Source organism: Rosa rugosa, chromosome 3 (assembly GCF_958449725.1).
Source record: "Rosa rugosa chromosome 3, drRosRugo1.1, whole genome shotgun sequence".
Taxonomy (NCBI): domain Eukaryota; kingdom Viridiplantae; phylum Streptophyta; class Magnoliopsida; order Rosales; family Rosaceae; genus Rosa; species Rosa rugosa.
In genome coordinates, this window is record NC_084822.1 from 54,185,722 (window position 1) to 54,204,999 (window position 19,278).

At 39.8% G+C, this 19,278-nt stretch overlaps 2 protein-coding genes across 3 annotated transcripts; one reads left to right on the top strand and one right to left on the bottom strand.

Moving 5' to 3' along the window:
- Positions 1–3,396: 3,396 nt before the first annotated feature.
- On the top strand, positions 3,397–14,120 carry LOC133736674 (trans-Golgi network-localized SYP41-interacting protein 1-like). 2 transcript variants are annotated; one of them, XM_062164261.1, is made up of 12 exons: positions 3,397–3,597; positions 3,815–3,953; positions 4,230–4,952; positions 5,035–5,511; positions 5,594–6,172; positions 6,264–10,241; positions 11,124–12,000; positions 12,103–12,785; positions 12,960–13,101; positions 13,231–13,312; positions 13,395–13,509; positions 13,676–14,120. In XM_062164261.1, exons 2-11 carry the CDS (start codon positions 3,903–3,905, stop codon positions 13,495–13,497), a joined length of 7,695 nt encoding a protein of 2,564 aa, XP_062020245.1. In that variant the 5' UTR covers positions 3,397–3,597; positions 3,815–3,902; the 3' UTR covers positions 13,498–13,509; positions 13,676–14,120. The 2 variants fall into 2 exon arrangements, with proteins under 2 accessions (XP_062020245.1, XP_062020246.1); XM_062164262.1 differs by having other exon boundaries at positions 5,035–5,502.
- A 621-nt stretch (positions 14,121–14,741) lies between these two features.
- Positions 14,742–16,154, bottom strand: LOC133738329 (probable sarcosine oxidase). The gene has a single exon (XM_062165846.1). The coding sequence runs from the start codon at positions 16,051–16,053 to the stop codon at positions 14,848–14,850; it is 1,206 nt and encodes a 401-aa protein (XP_062021830.1). The 5' UTR covers positions 16,054–16,154; the 3' UTR covers positions 14,742–14,847.
- Positions 16,155–19,278: the final 3,124 nt, after the last annotated feature.

Genomic DNA, 19,278 nt, shown 5'->3' on the forward strand with positions numbered 1-19,278 from the left:
GCCACCACGATCGGAGCCACGAACAAAAACACCATCGCTCTCCGCACACTTTACCACCACCTCAACACCACCACTCCCCCAAAGCCAGATCGGGAACGAACCAGCCATCACCCCCGATCTGGGGTTTCCCGTCCCAGACCAGCCACCAGACCAGACTAGATCGGAGGTCAGATCCCATCCAATCGGATTCCGCCCAGCGAAGCCTCCAAAGATCAAGGCAACCCCGTTCCGCTAACCACCAGCAGACCTTCCAAGCCAGATCGGTCCAGCCTCCCCCTCCACGACGTCCCCGTACGACTCCTCCGTCCAACTCGGACCACGTGTGCACCTTCCGATCCTCCTACCAAATCTCTGCCGGCCAAAAGCCCTGCATCTCATTGTTCGAACCCCAAAACCTGTTGATCAAGGACCAGATGCCACTATTTTCCAATAAACGGCAACAAGGCTACCCGTCCGGCAACAACGTCAGTATAACGCGTCGCCGGATGAGTGAGAAAAGCTTTTAGAGGGACTCACTTGTGGCTAGGGTTTTCTTTCTAGCAACATGCAGATTATAGCGAAAGTTCGTCCAGAGTGGTGAGCCTTGAGAACTTGAATAAGGCAAAATATTACTTTTAGTTGTTGTACCAATTTCATTATTTGTAAGTAATTAATTATTAGCTCATTTCTATTTTCTGAAAGTGAGTATGACTAAGCTTTTGTCCACCACAAAAGAAAATATTGACTAACTTTTCTGATAAGCATTTATATTCTTTCCTTTTCTTAAAATCCGGATGTTGCCGGTGTCTTACATCCACCGTCAGATGTAAGTTGTACACATATCTGACGGTTATGTCGTCGAGTTAGAGTTGACTATAACTTTAATTTAATTTAATTTAATTTGGTAAATAACCTTATTTAGTTATTTATTAGCAAATCCTCAAACAATTAATTGACTTCCGCTACGTGGCACAAGCTCACGAGCCATGAAAATTGGTTGTGGTAAGAAATATGATTAGGGTGGTTCTAGTTAGACCTCCCTATTTGCTATTTAGACCTCTTTATAATTTTTGTAAAATTTTATTTCCTATTTTACCCACTAAAAAAATAAGAAGAAGAGACAAAATTTCCTATTCATCACAAACCCAACTATTTGATCTTCCTCGCAATGAGACCTTAAAAAACAACAAGAATTGGTCTTTGGGTATGGATCCGGGAAGCCAAACCTCCCTTTTGAGCAGCAAAATGAGCAAAGAGTTCATCAAATCATGCTTTCATATTCCGTATTTTCTTCTTGTGCCTAACAAATTCTCTATTTCATTCCAATTTAGAAAAGATCATCACATCATCATCAAAACTACACCTCCCTCCAAAAACGTTCAATCTTTGCCTCATTAAACATTATTGATGCATCAAAAAACCAAAATAAAGACCAATTCTTTGTGCGAAGCAATCCAATTTTGGTACCTCTCGCTTTCTCAAACCCAGGAAGTACAGAGCTCATTAAACCCAATTCAATATCATGTTTTTCTCCGATTATCGTTTCAACTTATATAAAATTATAAATATGGATTTGGCAAGCCTTTAATTTGAACCTCAACCCAACCACATACTTAGCTGATAAGTCCCAATTCAATCGCAAAATCAAGAACAGGTAGTCAATGATTATGGAAGCCATTATTGTTTATATAGAGCTTGGGTGGAAAAAGAATGAAAAATCAAACTTGTTGATCAATCTCCATGGCCTTATATTAAAAGAATAGAGAACCTGTGGTGGGTTGAACAAATGAAAGAAAGAGGATTTGACTATGTTGAGGAGAACATAAAAGATGCAGTTTTTATTAATTTTTTTTTTTAACTTATAGAAGGGGTAAAATAGGAAAAAAGAATTTACAAAAATTAGAAGAGGTCCAAATAGCAAATTGAGAGGTCTGAATAGAACCTCCCATATGATTACCATAGAAAGCAAAAAGAAAATGACTCTTACATTTTCTTTCATAACTTATAATTTTAACCAACAAACCCTAAATAAGTTGTAGATATTACCCCCCGCGGGGGATGGTTTTTTCTTCGAAACATCCTTTGTCTTGCGAGGTTAATGAGTTATAATTTTTTTATTTTCAAAGAATTTTGAGTCATAGTTTATTTTTACGGTTCTTATTATGAAAATGTAAAATAAAACTTTATATGGGCCAGCACACGAGAATTTTTATTTTTTAATTTTTTTTATGAAATCCAGTAGAAACAACATGAATGATAACCCAACACCTTTTGACTTGTCGCCATATTACGAGTTAACCCAGTTAATAGCATGACTTGATATCCATTTTATATTTAAAAATCTCTTCAATATTCGATGTGAATCCATCATCTTCCATTTGACTTTGCACACAATTACTAAATTCAAAAATATGATGGACGTCTAACAATAAATCTCAACGTTTGATATGCATACGATTCGATTCCTTGTTAAGTATAATTATACGGATACGAAAACAAAAATAAAATCTTTTTAATATTTGTTGCTTCTTATACTTGCACACTAGGCCATAATTTATTCTCCTCCCAAGTACTGAGCTTCTATCAGAAGTTGAAAGTCAAACTTAATGGGTTGAATATGCCACCATATTATTATAACAAACTTGAGCTTGTGAATGAAGCTCTCTTATTTTAAAAGCACCGGATTGGCAATGTGACTTATTTAATAATGAGTCAAGAACAACCTAGTTGAGTATTCTCTTGTTTGATTTGTATGTATCTCGTGGTTCACACTACATTGGACATTGAATATTGAGTAGTTCTTGGTTGATAGAAGACATTGAACATGTTCCTAATAGATAAAATCAAGATTTGATTGTCTACCAACTTAAAATATGATACCAGCATCTAGATTGGCGTTGAATTGATTGGCATAATCTCATCATAGAATAAAAAAAGAAGAATCACTTGAGTAAAATATTATCAACAATTCACAAATATCACGACGACTTGTGAAAATACTAATCTTACTTAAATCATTTTACCAGTTTAGTGAGAAAAAAGTCCTGGATGTAGCCACCATGTCATCTAGTACGGTACCCTCACTAACCAAAGTCTCATATTTTGAAATTTCATGTCTATATTTTCTCTGCTGCCATTGTCTTGTGAAATTTCAAAAACACCCAACCACTCTCTAATCAAAGTCTCATATTTGAATTTTCGCTTGATTTTTCCTTTGAAATGTGGAGGATCAAACGGGCCTAAATCTCCCTAGTGGCCCGCCCAACATCTTGTATATGTCTCATAATGGCCCAACATCTTGCAGATGGTTCCATAGTGGCCCAACATCCCTCAAAACCCAAAAAGGGACACAGAATTGGGCTTGGAAAAGCTGCACCATCCCCATCCCACCAAAACGGCCACGTTTATGTTTCTTCTCTTCCAAATGGACATTTCACCTGTCCAGGCTAACAAGGTTACACAGAAAAACGAAGGTTGCGTTGGATCCAAGGGAAGCAACCACACGTCCCCACAGTCCCAACCAGAGACAAGAGAGAAGAGAAAGAGAGAAGGGCCTAAGAGACTAGCAATTAAGCAATTCGCACCAAAACCACGAGATCGAGCTGGTGCTAAATCCAGGTACAGCTTTCTCCTTGATTCATTTTGCGAATCAGGTTATAGATCTTCTGAATCAGATTTCATATTGATGCTGCGTTCCAATCGAATTGAAACCTAATATTTGTTGTGATTTTGAGCACGAAGCTCAGCTTAAGTTATGGTTGTCTGCTATTTCTGTGCATTTTTATGAATGAACAAATCGAGTGTTTATGCAAATGTAATGGTGTTTGTGTTGAAGGTGGAGAAAGCGGAGTTTAATGGTGATTGAGACGTGGCCGCGGTGATTCTGGGGAGTCACAGTGGGGAGCAAGAACGGAGTGGATCGGATGGACAAGGACAAGAGCCGTACCGATCTGCTCGCTGCCGGCCGTAAAAAGGTACATACACATTGGCTCATAGCACACTAGCTTTCGTAATTCGGCTGCTGTGTTAGCAAATAGAGCTCAAGGGTTTAATTCATTTGCCACACACTTGAACTGTAACTTGTCGAGGTATATTTGTTATTAGGTTTAGTTTAGATAGATAGGGAAATCCTGTAATGCCTGTAGGCGTAGGTGTTTTCTTTCATTTTGTTAACTGTTATAGAAACAACTAGAGAGAGACAAATGAGCGATCTGATTTTTAATATTTGGTCCCTGTACATTTATCATCAGCTTCAACAATTTCGTCAGAAGAAGGATAAAGGCAGTGGAAGCCAGGGAAAATCCACGAAAAAGTCTGGAAAATCAGAGCAGCATGGGGCTGTTGCTGATGCAGTCTCAACTGCAACTAAACCTGCAGCATCCATGAAGTCTGGAAAATCAGAGCAGCATGAGGCTGTTGCTGATGCGGTCTCAACTGCAACTAAACCTACAGCATCGTCTCAGGTCCATGACGGAGAAATTAAGTCTGCTATAGGTTCTAATTCAGGAACTGTCAACACATCAGAGTCAAATTCTGTAGAGAATTCTGCAGACTCTGACACTAGTGTAGCTGTTGCTGGTCCCTCGGCAGTGCTCATTACACAGGAGAAAAGTGTGGTTGAAACCGAATTGGGGGAAAATGCCGAATCGCCATCAGAGGAGGTGGGGGTTAGTAAGCGTGATGCTGACTCTTCTGTTCAGATTGAAGGTGAGAGTACTGGGACTGCTGATGCTGAGGTGGCAAGAGACATTTCATTGGACACTTCACATACAGTGGATTCTGGGGGAGAAGCCAAGAATTCAAAGATGTCTATACAGGTTGATGTATCAGCGCAACATCCTTCAGTTGATATTACAGACGGGATGTCCGTTACTGTTGAATCAGAGATTCCAAGTAGGGAAAAGGAGTCATTGCCTTCAGTGGAAAATATTAATACATCCTTATTGCAGGAGAGGGAAGATCATGTAACAGATGTACGTTGTGCTCTTCTCCTTTTGTTATTTAATTTTCATTGCACTTTTTGGATCTAAGGTGGTTGAGCTGATTTTAATGCAGGAAGAATTACAGCAGTTAAATGCCTTGTCTCTCCAGCGTGAAAGTGAAATCATTGTTCCAAGGGAAAGTTTAGCTGTTGTTGGTCCCTCGGCAGTGCCAATTACAGAGGAGAAAAGTGTGGTTGAAACCGAATTGGAGAAAAATGCCGAATCGTCATCAGAGGAAGTGGGGGTTAGTAAGCGTGATGCTGACTCTTCTGTTCAGAATGAAGGTGAGAGTACTGGGACTGCTGATGCTGAGATGGCAAGAGACAACTCATTGGGCACTTCACGTACAGTGGATTCTGGAGGAGAAGCCGAAAATTCAAATGTGTCTATACAGGTTGATGAATCGGCCCAACATGCTTCAGTCGATATTACAGAGGGGATGTCCGTCACCGTTGAATCAGAGATTCCGAGTAGAGAAAAGGAGTCAAAGCCTTCACGGGAAAATATTAATACATCCTTAATGCAGGAGAGGGAAGATCAGGTAACAGATGTTGGTCCTGCTCTTCTCCTTTTGTTATTTAATTTTCAGTACACTTTTTGGATCTAAGGTGGTGGAGCTGACTTTAATGCAGGAAGAAGTACAGCAGTTAAATGCCTTGTCTCTCCAGCCTTGTCTCTCAACTGCAACTAAACCTACAGCATCGTCTCGGGTCTGTGATGGAGAAATTAAGTCTGTTGTAGGTTCTAATTCAGGAATTGTCAACACATCAGAGTCAAATTCTGTAGAGAATTCTGCAGACTCTGACACTAGTGTAGCTGTTGCTGGTCCCTCAGCAGTGCCCATTACACAGGAGAAAAGTGTGGTTGAAACTGAATTGGAGAAAAATGCCGAATCACCATCAGAGGAAGTGGGGGTTAGTAAGCGTGATGCTGACTCCTCTGTTCAGAATGAAGGTGAGAGTACTGGGACTGCTGATGCTGAGGTGGCAAGAGGCATTTCATTGGACACTTCACATACAGTGGATTCTGGAGGAGAAGCCAAGAATTCAAAGATGTCTATACAGGTTGATGTATCAGCGCAACATGCTTCTGATAATATTACAGAGGGGATGTCCGTTATTGTTGAATCAGAGATTCCACGTAGTGAAGAGGAGTCATTGCCTTCACAGGACAATATTAATACATCCTTAATGCAGGATAGGGAAGATCAGGTAACAGATGTAGGTTCTGCTTTTTTCCTTTTGTAATTTAATTTTCACAACACTTTTTGGATCTAAGGTGGTGGAGCTGATTTTAATGCAGGAAGAAGTACAGCAGTTAAATTCCTTGTCTCTGGGGAATGCTGATGCCACCTCTGGGGAATTGAAACATCAGAATGAGGCCTTAGAAGAATATAGCAAGAAACTGGAAGCAACAAACATTGAGCTCAGGGTCCTATATGAAGCTTTAGAAGAACATAGGGGAAGCATTGAATCTAGGAACTGTGAGCTTTCGATTCTCTGCGAATCCTTACAACTAGAAGTCACTAATCTTAAAGTAGAAAACGTGGAAGTTGACAGAAAACTACATGCGTATGAGGCCACCTCTGGGGAGTTGAAGGATCAGAATGAGGCCTTAGAAGAATATAGTAAGAAACTGGAAGCAACGAATATTGAGCTCAGGGTCCTATATGAAGCTTTAGAAGAACATAGGGGAAGGATTGAATCTAGGAACTGTGAGCTTTCGATTCTCTGCGAATCCTTACAACTAGAAGTCACTAATCTTAAAGTAGAAAACGTGGAAGTTGACAGAAAGCTACATGTGTATGAATCAAGAACTAGTAAATTGCAGAGTCAATTGCATGATCTACATCTAATTTCAAATGTTATGGTATCTCAGATCTCTGAGCAGTTGGAAAATTTTTACAAGGAAGCAGCTGAGAAAGTTTTGATACTTGAGCGCCATTGGAATTCAACTATTGATCCGGTTCTTGAAGCAACTGGGAAGCTTGATGAATCTCTTGGTAGGGTCAACATGACTACAGCAGTCTCTCATGATTCTTTGGACAGAATTAGCTATTCTGTTGCTTCTGTTTATGATGCCATCAGTTTTATTCAAGATCTGAAGGACAAACTTGAAAGTTCTCAAACAGAACATGAAGCAGTCTTTACTTTATACAAAGAAGCGAATGAGAAATGTGATGATCTGCATGGAAAGAATCAAATGGCCAGTGATTTGTTGCAGAAGTTGTATGGCGACCTTTCTAAACTTCTCACGGTTTTGCATGGGTCTACAGATGAAAGTGATATGTACTTGGAACCTGAGAAGCTTCCTGATCCTCTAGATTACAGTAATTATGAGATCATCATAGAACATGTGGAATCTTTTTTGAGGGGGAGTCTGCAACTTGAATCTGTTAACAAGAAACTAAATTCAGAGTTGATGGCTAGCGCTGAAGAAGTTGAGGAACTGAAACAAAGATGCCTTGATTCTAATGTTCTGCAGAAGTTAATAGAAAATGTTGAAGGGGTGCTGAAAGTGGAACATGCTGAGTTTCAATTGGATAAAACGCCTGCTTCACGTCTTGAATCACTGGTGTCATGTCTTGTTCGGAAATGCGAGGAGGCTGACGTGCAGCTAAGCTTATCTAAGGAAGATTCTGGATCTAAGGTGGTGGAGCTGACTTTAATGCAGGAAGAAGTACAGCAGTTAAATGCCTTGTCTCTCCAGCATGAAAGTGAACTCATTGTTCTAAGGGAAAGTTTACATCAGGTGGAGGAAGCACTTCTTGTTGCTCGTTCTGAGATAGAAGGGAAAGTAAATGAACTTGAACAGTCAGAGCAACGGGTGTCTTCCCTTAGAGAGAAGCTTACCATTGCTGTCACCAAGGGGAAAGGTTTGATTGTGCAGCGAGATGGTCTGAAGCAGTCCCTTAACGAGAAATCTGTTGAACTGGAAAGATTCTCACAGGAACTGCAAATGAAAGATGCAAGGCTTCTTGAGATTGAAACAAAACTTAAGGCATATTCAGAGTCAGGTGAGCGGGTGGAAGCTCTGGAATCTGAGCTTTCATATATTCGCAATTCGGCTACTGCATTAAGAGAATCATTCCTTCTCAAAGATTCTGTCCTTCAGAGAATAGAAGAGATCTTGGAAGACCTTGATCTGCCAGAGCATTTTCATTCAAGAGATATTATTGAGAAGATTGATTGGCTGGCTAGGACAGCTACCAGTAACACTTTTCCTGTGACTGATTCAGATCAGAGGAGTTCTGCCGGTGGAGTTTCGTACTCTGATGCTGGTTTTGTTGTTATGGATTCCTGGAAAGATGATGTACAACCAAGTTCAAATTCAAGTGAGGATATCAAAAGAAAATATGACGAACTTCAGAGTAAATTTTATGGGTTGGCTGAACAGAATGAAATGTTGGAACAATCTTTAATGGAAAGGAACAACATAGTACAGAGATGGGAGGAAATTTTGGACAGAATCGACATGCCATCACATCTGCGATCTGTGGAGCCAGAGGATAGGATCGATTGGTTAAGTAAAGCACTTTCAGAAGTGCAGGAAGACAATATGTCTCTCCAGCAGAAGGTTGTTAACCTTGAAAACCATTGTGTATCACTAACTGCTGATTTGGAAGACTCGCAAAGGAGAGTGTCTGACCTTGAGGCAGACCTTCAAACATTTGTCCATGAGAGAGATCATCTTTCTGAAAGATTGGAGACTCTGGTCAATGATCAGGAGAAGCTTTCAACAAAGGCAGTTGAATTTGAGCTTGAGAATGAAAAGCTGCAGAAGGAAGTCACTGATTTGCAAGAAAATGTAGCCAAGATGCATGGAAATGAGAATCAAATTCTCAGCATAGAAGCTGACTTAAGAAGATTACAGAGTTTGGTTACTGATGCCTTGGAGGTCTCTGGATCAAAGTATGAGTATTCTGGTGATAGTAGCATTGAGTGCTTGGAAGGGTTACTGAATAAGCTTTTAGAGAGTTATGCAACTCTTTCCTCAGGAAAACCTATAGAAGCTGACTTAAGAAGATTACAGAGTTTGGTTACTGATGCCTTGGAGGTCTCTGGATCAAAGTATGAGTACTCCGGTGATAGTAGCATTGAGTGCTTGGAAGGGTTACTGAATAAGCTTTTAGAGAGTTATGCAACTCTTTCCTCAGGAAAACCTGTGCATGGGGGTGCAGCTGAAGGTCTCCATACTGAATATACTGATGCAACAGTTGTTGGATCAAGAAGCCTAAATATACTTGATTCCCAGGAATCAGATATAGATGTTTTGAAGAAAGAGTTGGAGGATGTTCAACATGAACTTTTAAATGTGAAGGAGGAGAGGGATGGATATCTAGAGAAGCAACAGTCTATGGCTAGTGAATTTGAAGCATTACATAACAAAGTGAATGAGTTGCAAGGGCTTCTTAATCAAGAGGAGAAGAAGTCAGCTTCTGTTAGAGAGAAGTTAAATGTTGCAGTCAGAAAAGGGAAGTCTTTGGTACAACAGCGTGACAGTCTGAAACAATGTATTGATGAGGTCAACTCTGAGGTGGAACGTTTGAGATCAGAGATCAAGACGGGGGAAGTTAAAATTGCAGAGTATGAACAAAACTTCAGGGATTTGTCTACTTACCCTGGTAGGGTAGAAGCCTTAGAATCTGAGACATTGTTCTTGAGGAATTGTTTGAATGAAACTGAGCAGAATTTGCAGCAGAAAGCAAATACTTTGAGCATGATTGTAAATATCTTAGACAACATTGATGTAGGAGGCAATTTCAATTCTCGTGATCCAGTTGTGAAGTTGGAACAAATTGGGAAAATGTGCTTTGATTTACGCACAGATGTAGCTTCTTCTGAGCAAGAGACTAGGAAATCCAAAAGAGCAGCAGAGCTACTCCTTGCAGAACTGAATGAGGTTCAAGAGAGGAATGACGGTCTCCAGGAAGAGCTAGCAAAATCTGCCGATGAAATTTCTATACTCTCCAAGGAAAGGGATCTTGCTGAGGCTGGCAAGCTTGAAGCTGTTTTAAGTCTTGAAAAGTTATCTACTGCTCACTCCGAGGAAAGAAACCAATTTTCTGAATTTGCAGGACTGAAATCTGGTGTAGATCAACTCAGGAAGGGTTTCCATGATATTAGCAATTCATTGGCTGGTCTTTTTTACAATGACTTGGAATTTTTGAAAAACTTGGAGTCTGGTATTGACTCATGTCTCAACTTGAATAGTGCTAATGTGGTTGATGTGCACCCCTTCACTGCAGCTGGTGGATTTCTATTGAGCAAATCAGATAAGGTATTTTCACTTTGCATATGCTGATTTGTTAGTTCCCTAGTGTTTAACCACCATTAGTTATGATAATCTTGTTTCTATGGTTCAAGTTTTCTTCTTCTTGATGACCTCCTTTGCCGAAGGGCTTTGTTTTAGTTTATTGAGTGCTGTTTGTTTCCCTTTTTTGCGACTTTCTCCGAGTTAATACATGTACAGTTTTTAACTATACTTTTACCTTTCCCTTATTATTCAATATAGGCATTGTTAGACAGAATTCTCAACTAAGACGCTGATGTAGATCTACCTGTCTCACGTGTGGCTTTTTAAGGGCATTCCAAGCCTATTCTAGGTTCCTTTTTCTAGCATGCCTTTGAATTATTTGGTTTGCATCCTTTTTTGTTTTGCTTGAAAACACCAATGTCATTTTAAAGTCAGAAAAATGCTGGTCTTGACTGAAAATTATGGTGGTTTGGTTTACTGCACTAAGAAAATTAGAAAATGAGGCCTTTTTAGTGTAAATTGATAATGATTGTAGAATAATTTAGTTGCGTATACCTTTGGTCTCTTATTCACGGGTTGGTACTATCTTTATTATTACAGTAAATTCCAACTGTATGATACCAAGTGATGCTAAGGATGACATAACCTACTAAATTCTTTTATGTGGTGAAAATAATCACGCATGAAAAGTAAGTGGGACGAAGAACGGAGATATAAATCACTATAACAGAACTTGGTATTTTGTGTTTAAAGTTTGGGCTTAGTGGGGCCTCTAGTATTAGGTTATTGTTTCTACTTATTGTTGTTATCATTATCACTATTCATTAATGATTATAGTAATAGTCTGTATTTGATCTGAAGCATTCTTCTCTTATAACATCTTCTAATTTTGGATTCTCTGTACAGGTTAACTCTATTTCAATTAATTCTTGGTCAGACCCCGAGACGCATGGACATTTTGGTGACAGTTTTGCCATCGAAACCTTTACATACATAACACATTATGTGCAAGAGCTCATGACGGAGATTGGTGTGCTTAAAGAAAAATTAGATGAACACTCAATGTCTTTGCATGAAAAATCTAGCAGTGTATCCAGATTGGTGGCAATTGTTCGTGGAGAGATAAGTTCCAAAAATGAGTCGTTTGAAGCCTTGAGGAGAGACTTTTTGCAGATGGAAATGGTCAAAAAGGAAAAGGACAAGGAACTTCTTGTCTTGCATAGAAATGCTGCCTTGCTTTTTGAAGCATGCACTAGTTCTGTTGTGGAAATAAATAGAAGAAAAGCTGAATTGGTGGGAAATAGTTGGGTTGTTGGAGATCTGGGAATGACATCAAAAACAGCAGAATTGCCCGCTTTCAGGGGAGAGGGTGAGCTGTACTCTGAGGAATCTGTTAGGTCTGTGGCAGACAGGCTTTTGTCGGCTGCTAGTGATTTTGCTACTCTGACAGCTGAAATAGTTGAAGGCAGCCAAAAGGAAATGAAGCTTACCATTTCAAATTTGCAGAAAGAGCTTCAGGAGAAGGACGTTCAAAAGGAGAGGATTTTCATGGAGCTTGTAAGTCAAATCAAGGAGGCTGAAGCTACTACAAGCAGCTATTCAGTGGACCTTGAATCTTCAAAAACCTTGGTGCATGATTTGGAGAAACAGTTGGAAGCGATGAAAGGTGAACGCAACCTACTTGAGCAGAGAGTAAAGGAGCTAGAAGATGGCCATGCCTCCTCTGACGAGTTACAACAGAGGGTCAGATCACTAACGGATGTGCTTGCTGCCAAAGACCATGGTGAGTATTTCATTTGCATTTATCCAGTCCACACCTATATATACTATAATCTCAAAGCGGCTTTTTTAGATCTATAATTCTGGAAATTATCTGTGATTGTAGAAATTGAGGAGCTAATCCAAGCACTTGATGAGGAGGAGGTACAGATGCAAGGTATCACCTTCAAGATCAAGGAACTGGAAAAGATCGTTGAACAAAAAAACCTAGATTTAGAGAACCTTGAAGCTTCTCGTGGCAAGGTGATGAAAAAGCTCTTCGTCACTGTGAATAAGTTTGACGAGCTGCATCATCTATCTGCAAGCCTCCTTGCGGAAGTTGAAGAACTGCAGTCACAGTTGCAAGATCGGGATGCAGAGATTTCTTTCTTAAGGCAAGAGGTCACTAGGTGCACCAATGATGTTCTGGTTGCATCACAAGTCAGTAAGAAGGGAAATTCAGATGAGATCCACGAGTTATTAACATGGTTTGATATGAATGTTGCTCGATTTGGGGTGCACAGTCAGTATGTTGAAGATAAGAACAACAGTGACATCGCTGAACAAATGGAAGTACTCAAGAAGACAGTTGATTCTATTTTATCAGAATTGGGGGATCTACGGGCTGCTGCTCAAAGCAGAGATATATTGTTGCAAGAAGAAAGGACTAAGGTAGAAGAATTAACACGCAAGGGTCAGACTCTTGAGAAGTGTTTGCGGGAGAAGGAATCACAATTAAATCTGCTTGAAGGTGTGGAAGATGGCCAGGCAACTAGCTTGACCTCGGAGATTCATGAAGTTGAGCCTGCGGTGAGATGTTTGATATGTTTAATGTTATATTACTTGCATGCCTTTTTGCCTTTTTCATTTGTACTTCTTGTGTGCAGAGAATTTAAGATGTTCTATGAACTTAGGAATACAAAATAGTTTTTGCTCAGAGTATGTAATGTCATTGAGGAATTTATTTGGTGGGTTTTTGTATAGATAAACAAATGGGCAGCATCTGGTTCCTCCCTTGCATCGCAAGTCCGCAGTTTGCGCAAAGGCAATAGTGAGCAAGTTGCAATTGCCATAGATATGGATCCTGGGAGCACTAGTAGATTGGAAGATGAAGAAGATGATAAGGGTAATCCTATGGCAGTAGTTGCCGCCATCTTTTACTGCTCTTTTCCCGAATAGTCTAATACCACATGAGATAAGTTACTGAAGGTGTTTCTAACCTGTATTGAGCTCTTCTCTGTTTATTACACTGCAGTTCATGGTTTCAAGTCGCTCACTACATCAAGAATGGTTCCTAGATTTACAAGACCTCTGACTGACATGGTTGATGGCCTCTGGTAGGCATATTTTTACTAGTTATATGATTTAAACTTACCTGGACTTTGTGAATGAGCTAAATCATCTTGTATGCTCTGCCAGGGTTACTTGTGATCGGACTTTAATGCGACAACCAATTTTGCGGCTTGGTATCATATTCTATTGGGCTTTTCTGCATACGCTTCTTGCTAGTCTTGCAATTTGAAAAGCTGAATGGGTGAGTTTGTATTAATTCTTTTTTCTTTTTATGTAGTTTAGGAATACATAGTTTTCTTTTTGGGGGTACGTTATATCTAATCTTGCTCAACTGATAGGCCTGGAAATTAAATTTTATAATGTTTCTTATGTTCAATACTTATTTGTTGCATTTTCTTGGGTTGCAGGTTCACATTTGGTTTTAGCGCGAGATGGACTTGGGGTCCCGATTATGTTATTATTGGGTATTAAGTGGAGCTTAATCTGCTTTTTTGTCTTTCCTATAGATGGGGTTAGAGATAGATTTATTATTCTCAACCAGGCAACTCAGATTCCCATATTTTTATCTGAAGGAATCCTAGAAGCTTGGTTGCATCTAATAAGGAAAAGAGATTCATGATAGGGCAACATAGATCTTTTGTTTACCCAAAACTCAACCAAAGGTTGTACATCATAGCTGTAATTATTTAGGTTCTCCACAAATTTAGAGAGAATTTAGTAAAACAAGCTCCGGTGCAGCGTTTTGTATGGTTATTACTTGTGTAAAAGGTCGGCATGTGTTAATGCTTTCACCCAGTTCTACAAGCAGGTATAGAATCGAACCAATTGGTTTTGTTGTTGGTTTTGAATCAATTGGATTTGTCAGTCACTTGAGCAAACGGAAGGATTACATAAGTAACTATTGCATTCAAAACCTGTATCCATAGATAAATGTACAGAAATCCATAAATTAAACAAAATAAATGCTTCATGCATCAACATAAGAAAAAAAACACAATTCATCAGAATCAGCATGGACCCAACTGAAATAAAGGCGCAAATTTTCATTAAACGGACCGTACTGCCCTCTTCTCTCTCTCTTTCAGTCTCTTTCAGTCTCTCTCTCTCTCTTTCAGTCTCTCTCTCTCTGTCGATACTGAAAGATGAAAGCGGCGCAACTGGCTCAATCCCTATTATTCCTCTCCACTCTTCGCTCTCACTGTCTCTCCGTCTCTGTCTCTCTACTGAAACATGAAAGCGGTGGTATGATCATGCGTTCTTTTATCAATGCCAGGATCGTTATTAAAAAAAAAAGATCCGCTACAGGGTTTATTACTTGTGTAAAAGTAGGCGTGTGTTAATGCTTTGACACAGTTCTACAAGCAGGTATAGAATTGAATCGATTGGTTGATGGTTTTGAATCATTGGTTTTTGTCATTGTCTCATTGAAGGGAAGGGAGTGCGAGTCACTTGAGCAAACGAAAGTATTACTACTACACAGTAAAATCACATGCAGATGGCTTTGATAAGAAATCAACGCCCGTAGACGTACCTAATACATTTTCAGATTTTCTTCCACACACAATACAAAAGTAGTGATTTATAGGAAATCTTTAACATTGCCTTGAGGATTCTCTTGAAACCTTGCTATCCTAAAGTGCTTTAGCTCCACTCCTTTAGCCTCTCCACTAACTGCAAGGTCTGCCAATATCCTCCCCACCACCGGAGACAGCTTGAACCCGTGACCTGAAAACCCGCCTCCGATCACCACATCCTTCCCGAACTCACCTCCAATGAAATCAATCACATAATCCTCATCTGGGGTCATGGAATACATACACAACTGAGTGGCAACCGGCCCTCCGGAATCAACCACGCCGGAGAATGTCTGCTCTATCCACTCCTTCAACGGAGCCAGCGGGTTCCCGGGTCCCCACGGCCTCTTATCCGGGTCACACGGGTACCCGCCATGCACCGCAACCTTGATCAAACCCGGATACTCCAATGAGGGGGTACCATAGATATATGGAACCCCATAGCTAGCAAAAGTAGGGAAGTCACCTCCAATGGCAAACCTAGCTTCATGACCCTCCTTGATCCTCCAATAACACACACTGGTCTCCAAGGGCTGTATAGGCAATTCAAACCCACCAACCGTTTTAACTAACCTCTTAGTCCAAGCCCCAACTGTGACAACACATTTCTTACCCCAAAACCTCTCCCCATTTGCTACCCCCACCCAAATGCCTCCCCTCACTTCATCTCTCTTAATCTCCGTCACCTCCATGTTGTCCCTCAGCACGGCGCCGTTTTGCAAGGCCAGAGTTTGGAACATCGACACCGCCTTGGTGGGCTTGATCACGCCACCGTGCTCCGTAACCAAACCCACCCACCCCTCCGGTATCTTGATCCGACCCGAGTACTCCTGATCCACTTGCTCCCGGGTCAGCACCCGGTGACCAAGCTCGTTCTTTCGACAGCTACCCACAACTGCCTGGACAACTCTGTCGGTTTCTTGGCCCATATCCAACTGATGCGCCTTGAAATAGACATTGTACCCGATCTCTGACTCTGCTTGTAGCCATAGCTTGTAGGACTCGAGTACCAGAGGACCGTAATAGTCCTCTGCATACGTAGCCCGGATCGTCCGGGACTCGCCATGAGACGAGCCCCGGTGGTGGAGGAAGTCGAATTGCTCGAGCAGGAGGGTCTTGTGGCCCCTCTTGGCGGTCTGGTAGGCGGTGGAGCTGCCCATAATTCCGGCACCGACGACTATGACGTCGAACTCGTGGACGCAAGATTCCATCTCCGGTTTCTGCGTGGAAGAGGACAAAGGAAGACAGTTCTAGTGAGTTGGCTTTGGGATTGCTCCTTGCTTTCTGTGACTTGGGACTGCTGTTTGACAAAGCTAGTTTGTTTTTAACATGGACGTTTCTTGAAAGGCACCACCGTTTTTTCCAAAATCACGACATTGCCACTGTCTTTGTCTTGGCGACGGCTGGTGTTTCATGCAGTAAAAGACGACAAGAGACCGGTCTTTTGGGAACACGTACTATTGAGTTTATTACTGCGGGTAAACCCTAGTAAAAAAAGTAGAAACACTGGGGATTTCATAAACAAAATGATTTTTTATCACTTAAGAAGAGTACAAATATTGGGATACAAATTTTGAACTAGAAGTTATGTGATCATTGTGTTGTTGGTATCATGTCATAAAGATTATATACCTTTGTTGTTGAGCACTTTTTTCTTGTATTTGGATTTCTGCAAATTTTTAAAAAAATTCACAGACTATTTTAAAAATTAATAGATTGTTATTGATTTCTAAACTTTTTCTCACATTTTTTTTATTCTAAACTTTCGTACCTCACCTTTTTCTCACAGGGTGCAGAGAATGTGCAGCATGCGGAAGCTGTGCATGTGGAAGAAGAGGGTATAGTGAATGTGACACAGCATGAAGCTCACATTGCACAACAGCAAGAGTCCCAACCTGCATTTTTGCCCACTCAGCAGTACTGGTCTAGGGTTTAGGCATAGGAGGTTCAAATCACTAGCACAGAGAAAGCCCAAGCCAAAGAATGCCCCTCCATCACCAGCTACTTCAGATGAGTAGAGAATAGTTATGGGATTAGAATGGATTTCTGTTGCTTTATTTCAGTTTCTTGTCTTGTTCACACAGTGCACATCTGTTTTTGTATGTTGTTGTTCCAAATTTGATGCATTTGTGCCTTTTGAGACAACAATTGTATTTGAGACTTTGTGGCAATGCAAGCTTTATTTTAGGTCATGTTATTTTTATCAGTTTGGTTGCATAGTTTGTGACATAGTGCCATAGTATGATAAACAGAGCTTCAAAACTTAGAGGCACTCTTTTTGGGTCCGGGTCAAAACATGAGGTGCCAAACTGATATAAACTTTAGTCCTCTGATGGAGGGAATAACCATTCTCTTCCAAATTGGAGGCAAATAGGCAAATAGGTCAAAGGAAACCATTGACTTCAAAATTGGCAGCAAATTGGTCAAAGGAAAAAATGTATATGTCATTGAAATGGCAGGAATACCAGGAGGGACGAAAATACCCCTCATTATATGCCACGTGGATGGCACCGTAACGGAGCTAACGGCTCCAGATACCACAATTGGGTAGGGGTGAAAACCTCAGATACCAATCTGATAGTTTTAGAAGGTGAGGTACGAAAGTTTAGAATGGAAAAAATGTGGGACACTGTTTGGGCAATTTTCCCTAAAATCATTAATTTTATCCATAGACTTTTTATTGATTTATGAAAATCTATATACTTTTATTATGAATGAATTCTATAGATTTCACAACATGTACAAAAAACAAAAAACAAACCAATGCAATTCAAACGCAAAACAAGATAATAGCTCGTTGTCTCTTTAAATTTTCTAGTAGACATTGACTCAAATGAATCATTATTACTCTGTCTAGCTAGTTTGTTCTCATTCATAATCTCTCAACCAACATAATTAAAGATACAATATAAATTACTTGATATTTATGGTTAATTATTCTCATCAATTTTATTTTCACCGATTAACATATATCATAACAATATATTGATCAATGTCTTAATCTATATTAATCAATTGAAATTTAATTGCTCGATCAAGCTTTCTTTGAACCGTAATATAAATTCAAATCAATGAGAATACTTAAGAAGACACAATTCAATATTTCATAGCAACACTATTCAAGGTTTTAGGGGTGGACCACAATGTTTGGGTTTCAAGGTTGCATAAATCATTTTTATTGCTCTTAGGGTTCTAAGTATCACAATTGAAAAACAAAAAGATCACATTCAACAACAACAATGAACATGTTTGGTATCAAAAAACGGTGATATCATAAAAGATTAGGGAAAAGACAAAAAAACTAAGAAAGAAAGATGATGGATGACCAACCTCTTTGCGCGTAGAGAGAACAACTTTGATAGACTTTTCCAAATCTTTGGTCTAGTGGTTGGAAAATTATTGGAGTTTGGTATAAATACTTTCAACTACAAAGTCTAGGGGTATTCAATCCCCTAGAATTTGGTGGAATTCATGAAGTCTTTTTAAAATCTCAATTAAATATCCTGAGACTTTTATGGGACTGCTAAAAGTCTGAATTGAATACACCCAGACTTTTAAATTCCATAGATTTCTTTAAAAATTTGGGAAAATGTCAATTTACCCAAATTTGAGCTACACTAACCTCATTTATCCAAACAACTTATAGGATTGCCCACTTACTCAACAAATTACATACTTTTTGCCCCAATACCCAATTAAGTAATTTTTTATTGTTTATTTTTTAGACAATTTTGCCCTCTCTCCATTTGTCACTTAGAGAGAGACTTCGCTGGCCTCCGGAATCCGGTGACCAGAAGCCGAAATCTGGTGATCGATGATCGGAGTCCGGCATCCAGTTTTATTGCCCATAGTAATACACTAATACCTAATAAACTTTTTATTGCCCCGCGATAAACTTTATTCCCCCGCGATAAACTTTATTCCCCCCCCCCCCTAATAAAAATTTATTGAGTTTTATTGGGGGGTAATAAAAGTCTCCGGTGACTGGTGACGGAATTTCGGCGGCCCGTCACCGGATTCCGGCGAAGTCTCCAATGAGTTTTTACTTATTTGGAGGGCAAACTTGTCTTTTACATTTAAATGGGGTAAATGCATGGGCACACAAATTTTTTAGTGCAGTGGCCATTTGTGGGGTCCAAATTGAGTAAATGGTCAATCACTAAGACCTCAAAATAAAACATGACATGACGACAACGTAGATGAATTTTTTTTCTATTTACAATTCTAAATCCTGAAAATTTAAAATATTAAATTCTGACAGCTCTAAAAGTTGATTGAGAAAGCTTCATGAATGATCAAATACTGTGGCACTAATAGTATGATTATCGTCTTTATTCTCTTAATTAGTCGGTTAAGTAATGCACATGCTATCAATCATTAATTTAGCTTTATATATCACTACGTAACTAATGTTAATTTGCGTGCTAATCTTGCTA

Coding starts and splice junctions, on each gene's coding strand:
- LOC133738329 (XM_062165846.1), bottom strand. CDS start 16,053: ATGGAATCTTGCGTCCACGAGTTCGACGTCATAGTCGTCGGTGCCGGA.
- LOC133736674 (XM_062164261.1), top strand. CDS start 3,903: ATGGACAAGGACAAGAGCCGTACCGATCTGCTCGCTGCCGGCCGTAAA. Junction 12,786..12,959: donor TTCATGAAGTTGAGCCTGCG/GTGAGATGTTTG, acceptor GTTTTTGTATAG/ATAAACAAATGGGCAGCATC. Junction 13,102..13,230: donor AGATGAAGAAGATGATAAGG/GTAATCCTATGG, acceptor ATTACACTGCAG/TTCATGGTTTCAAGTCGCTC.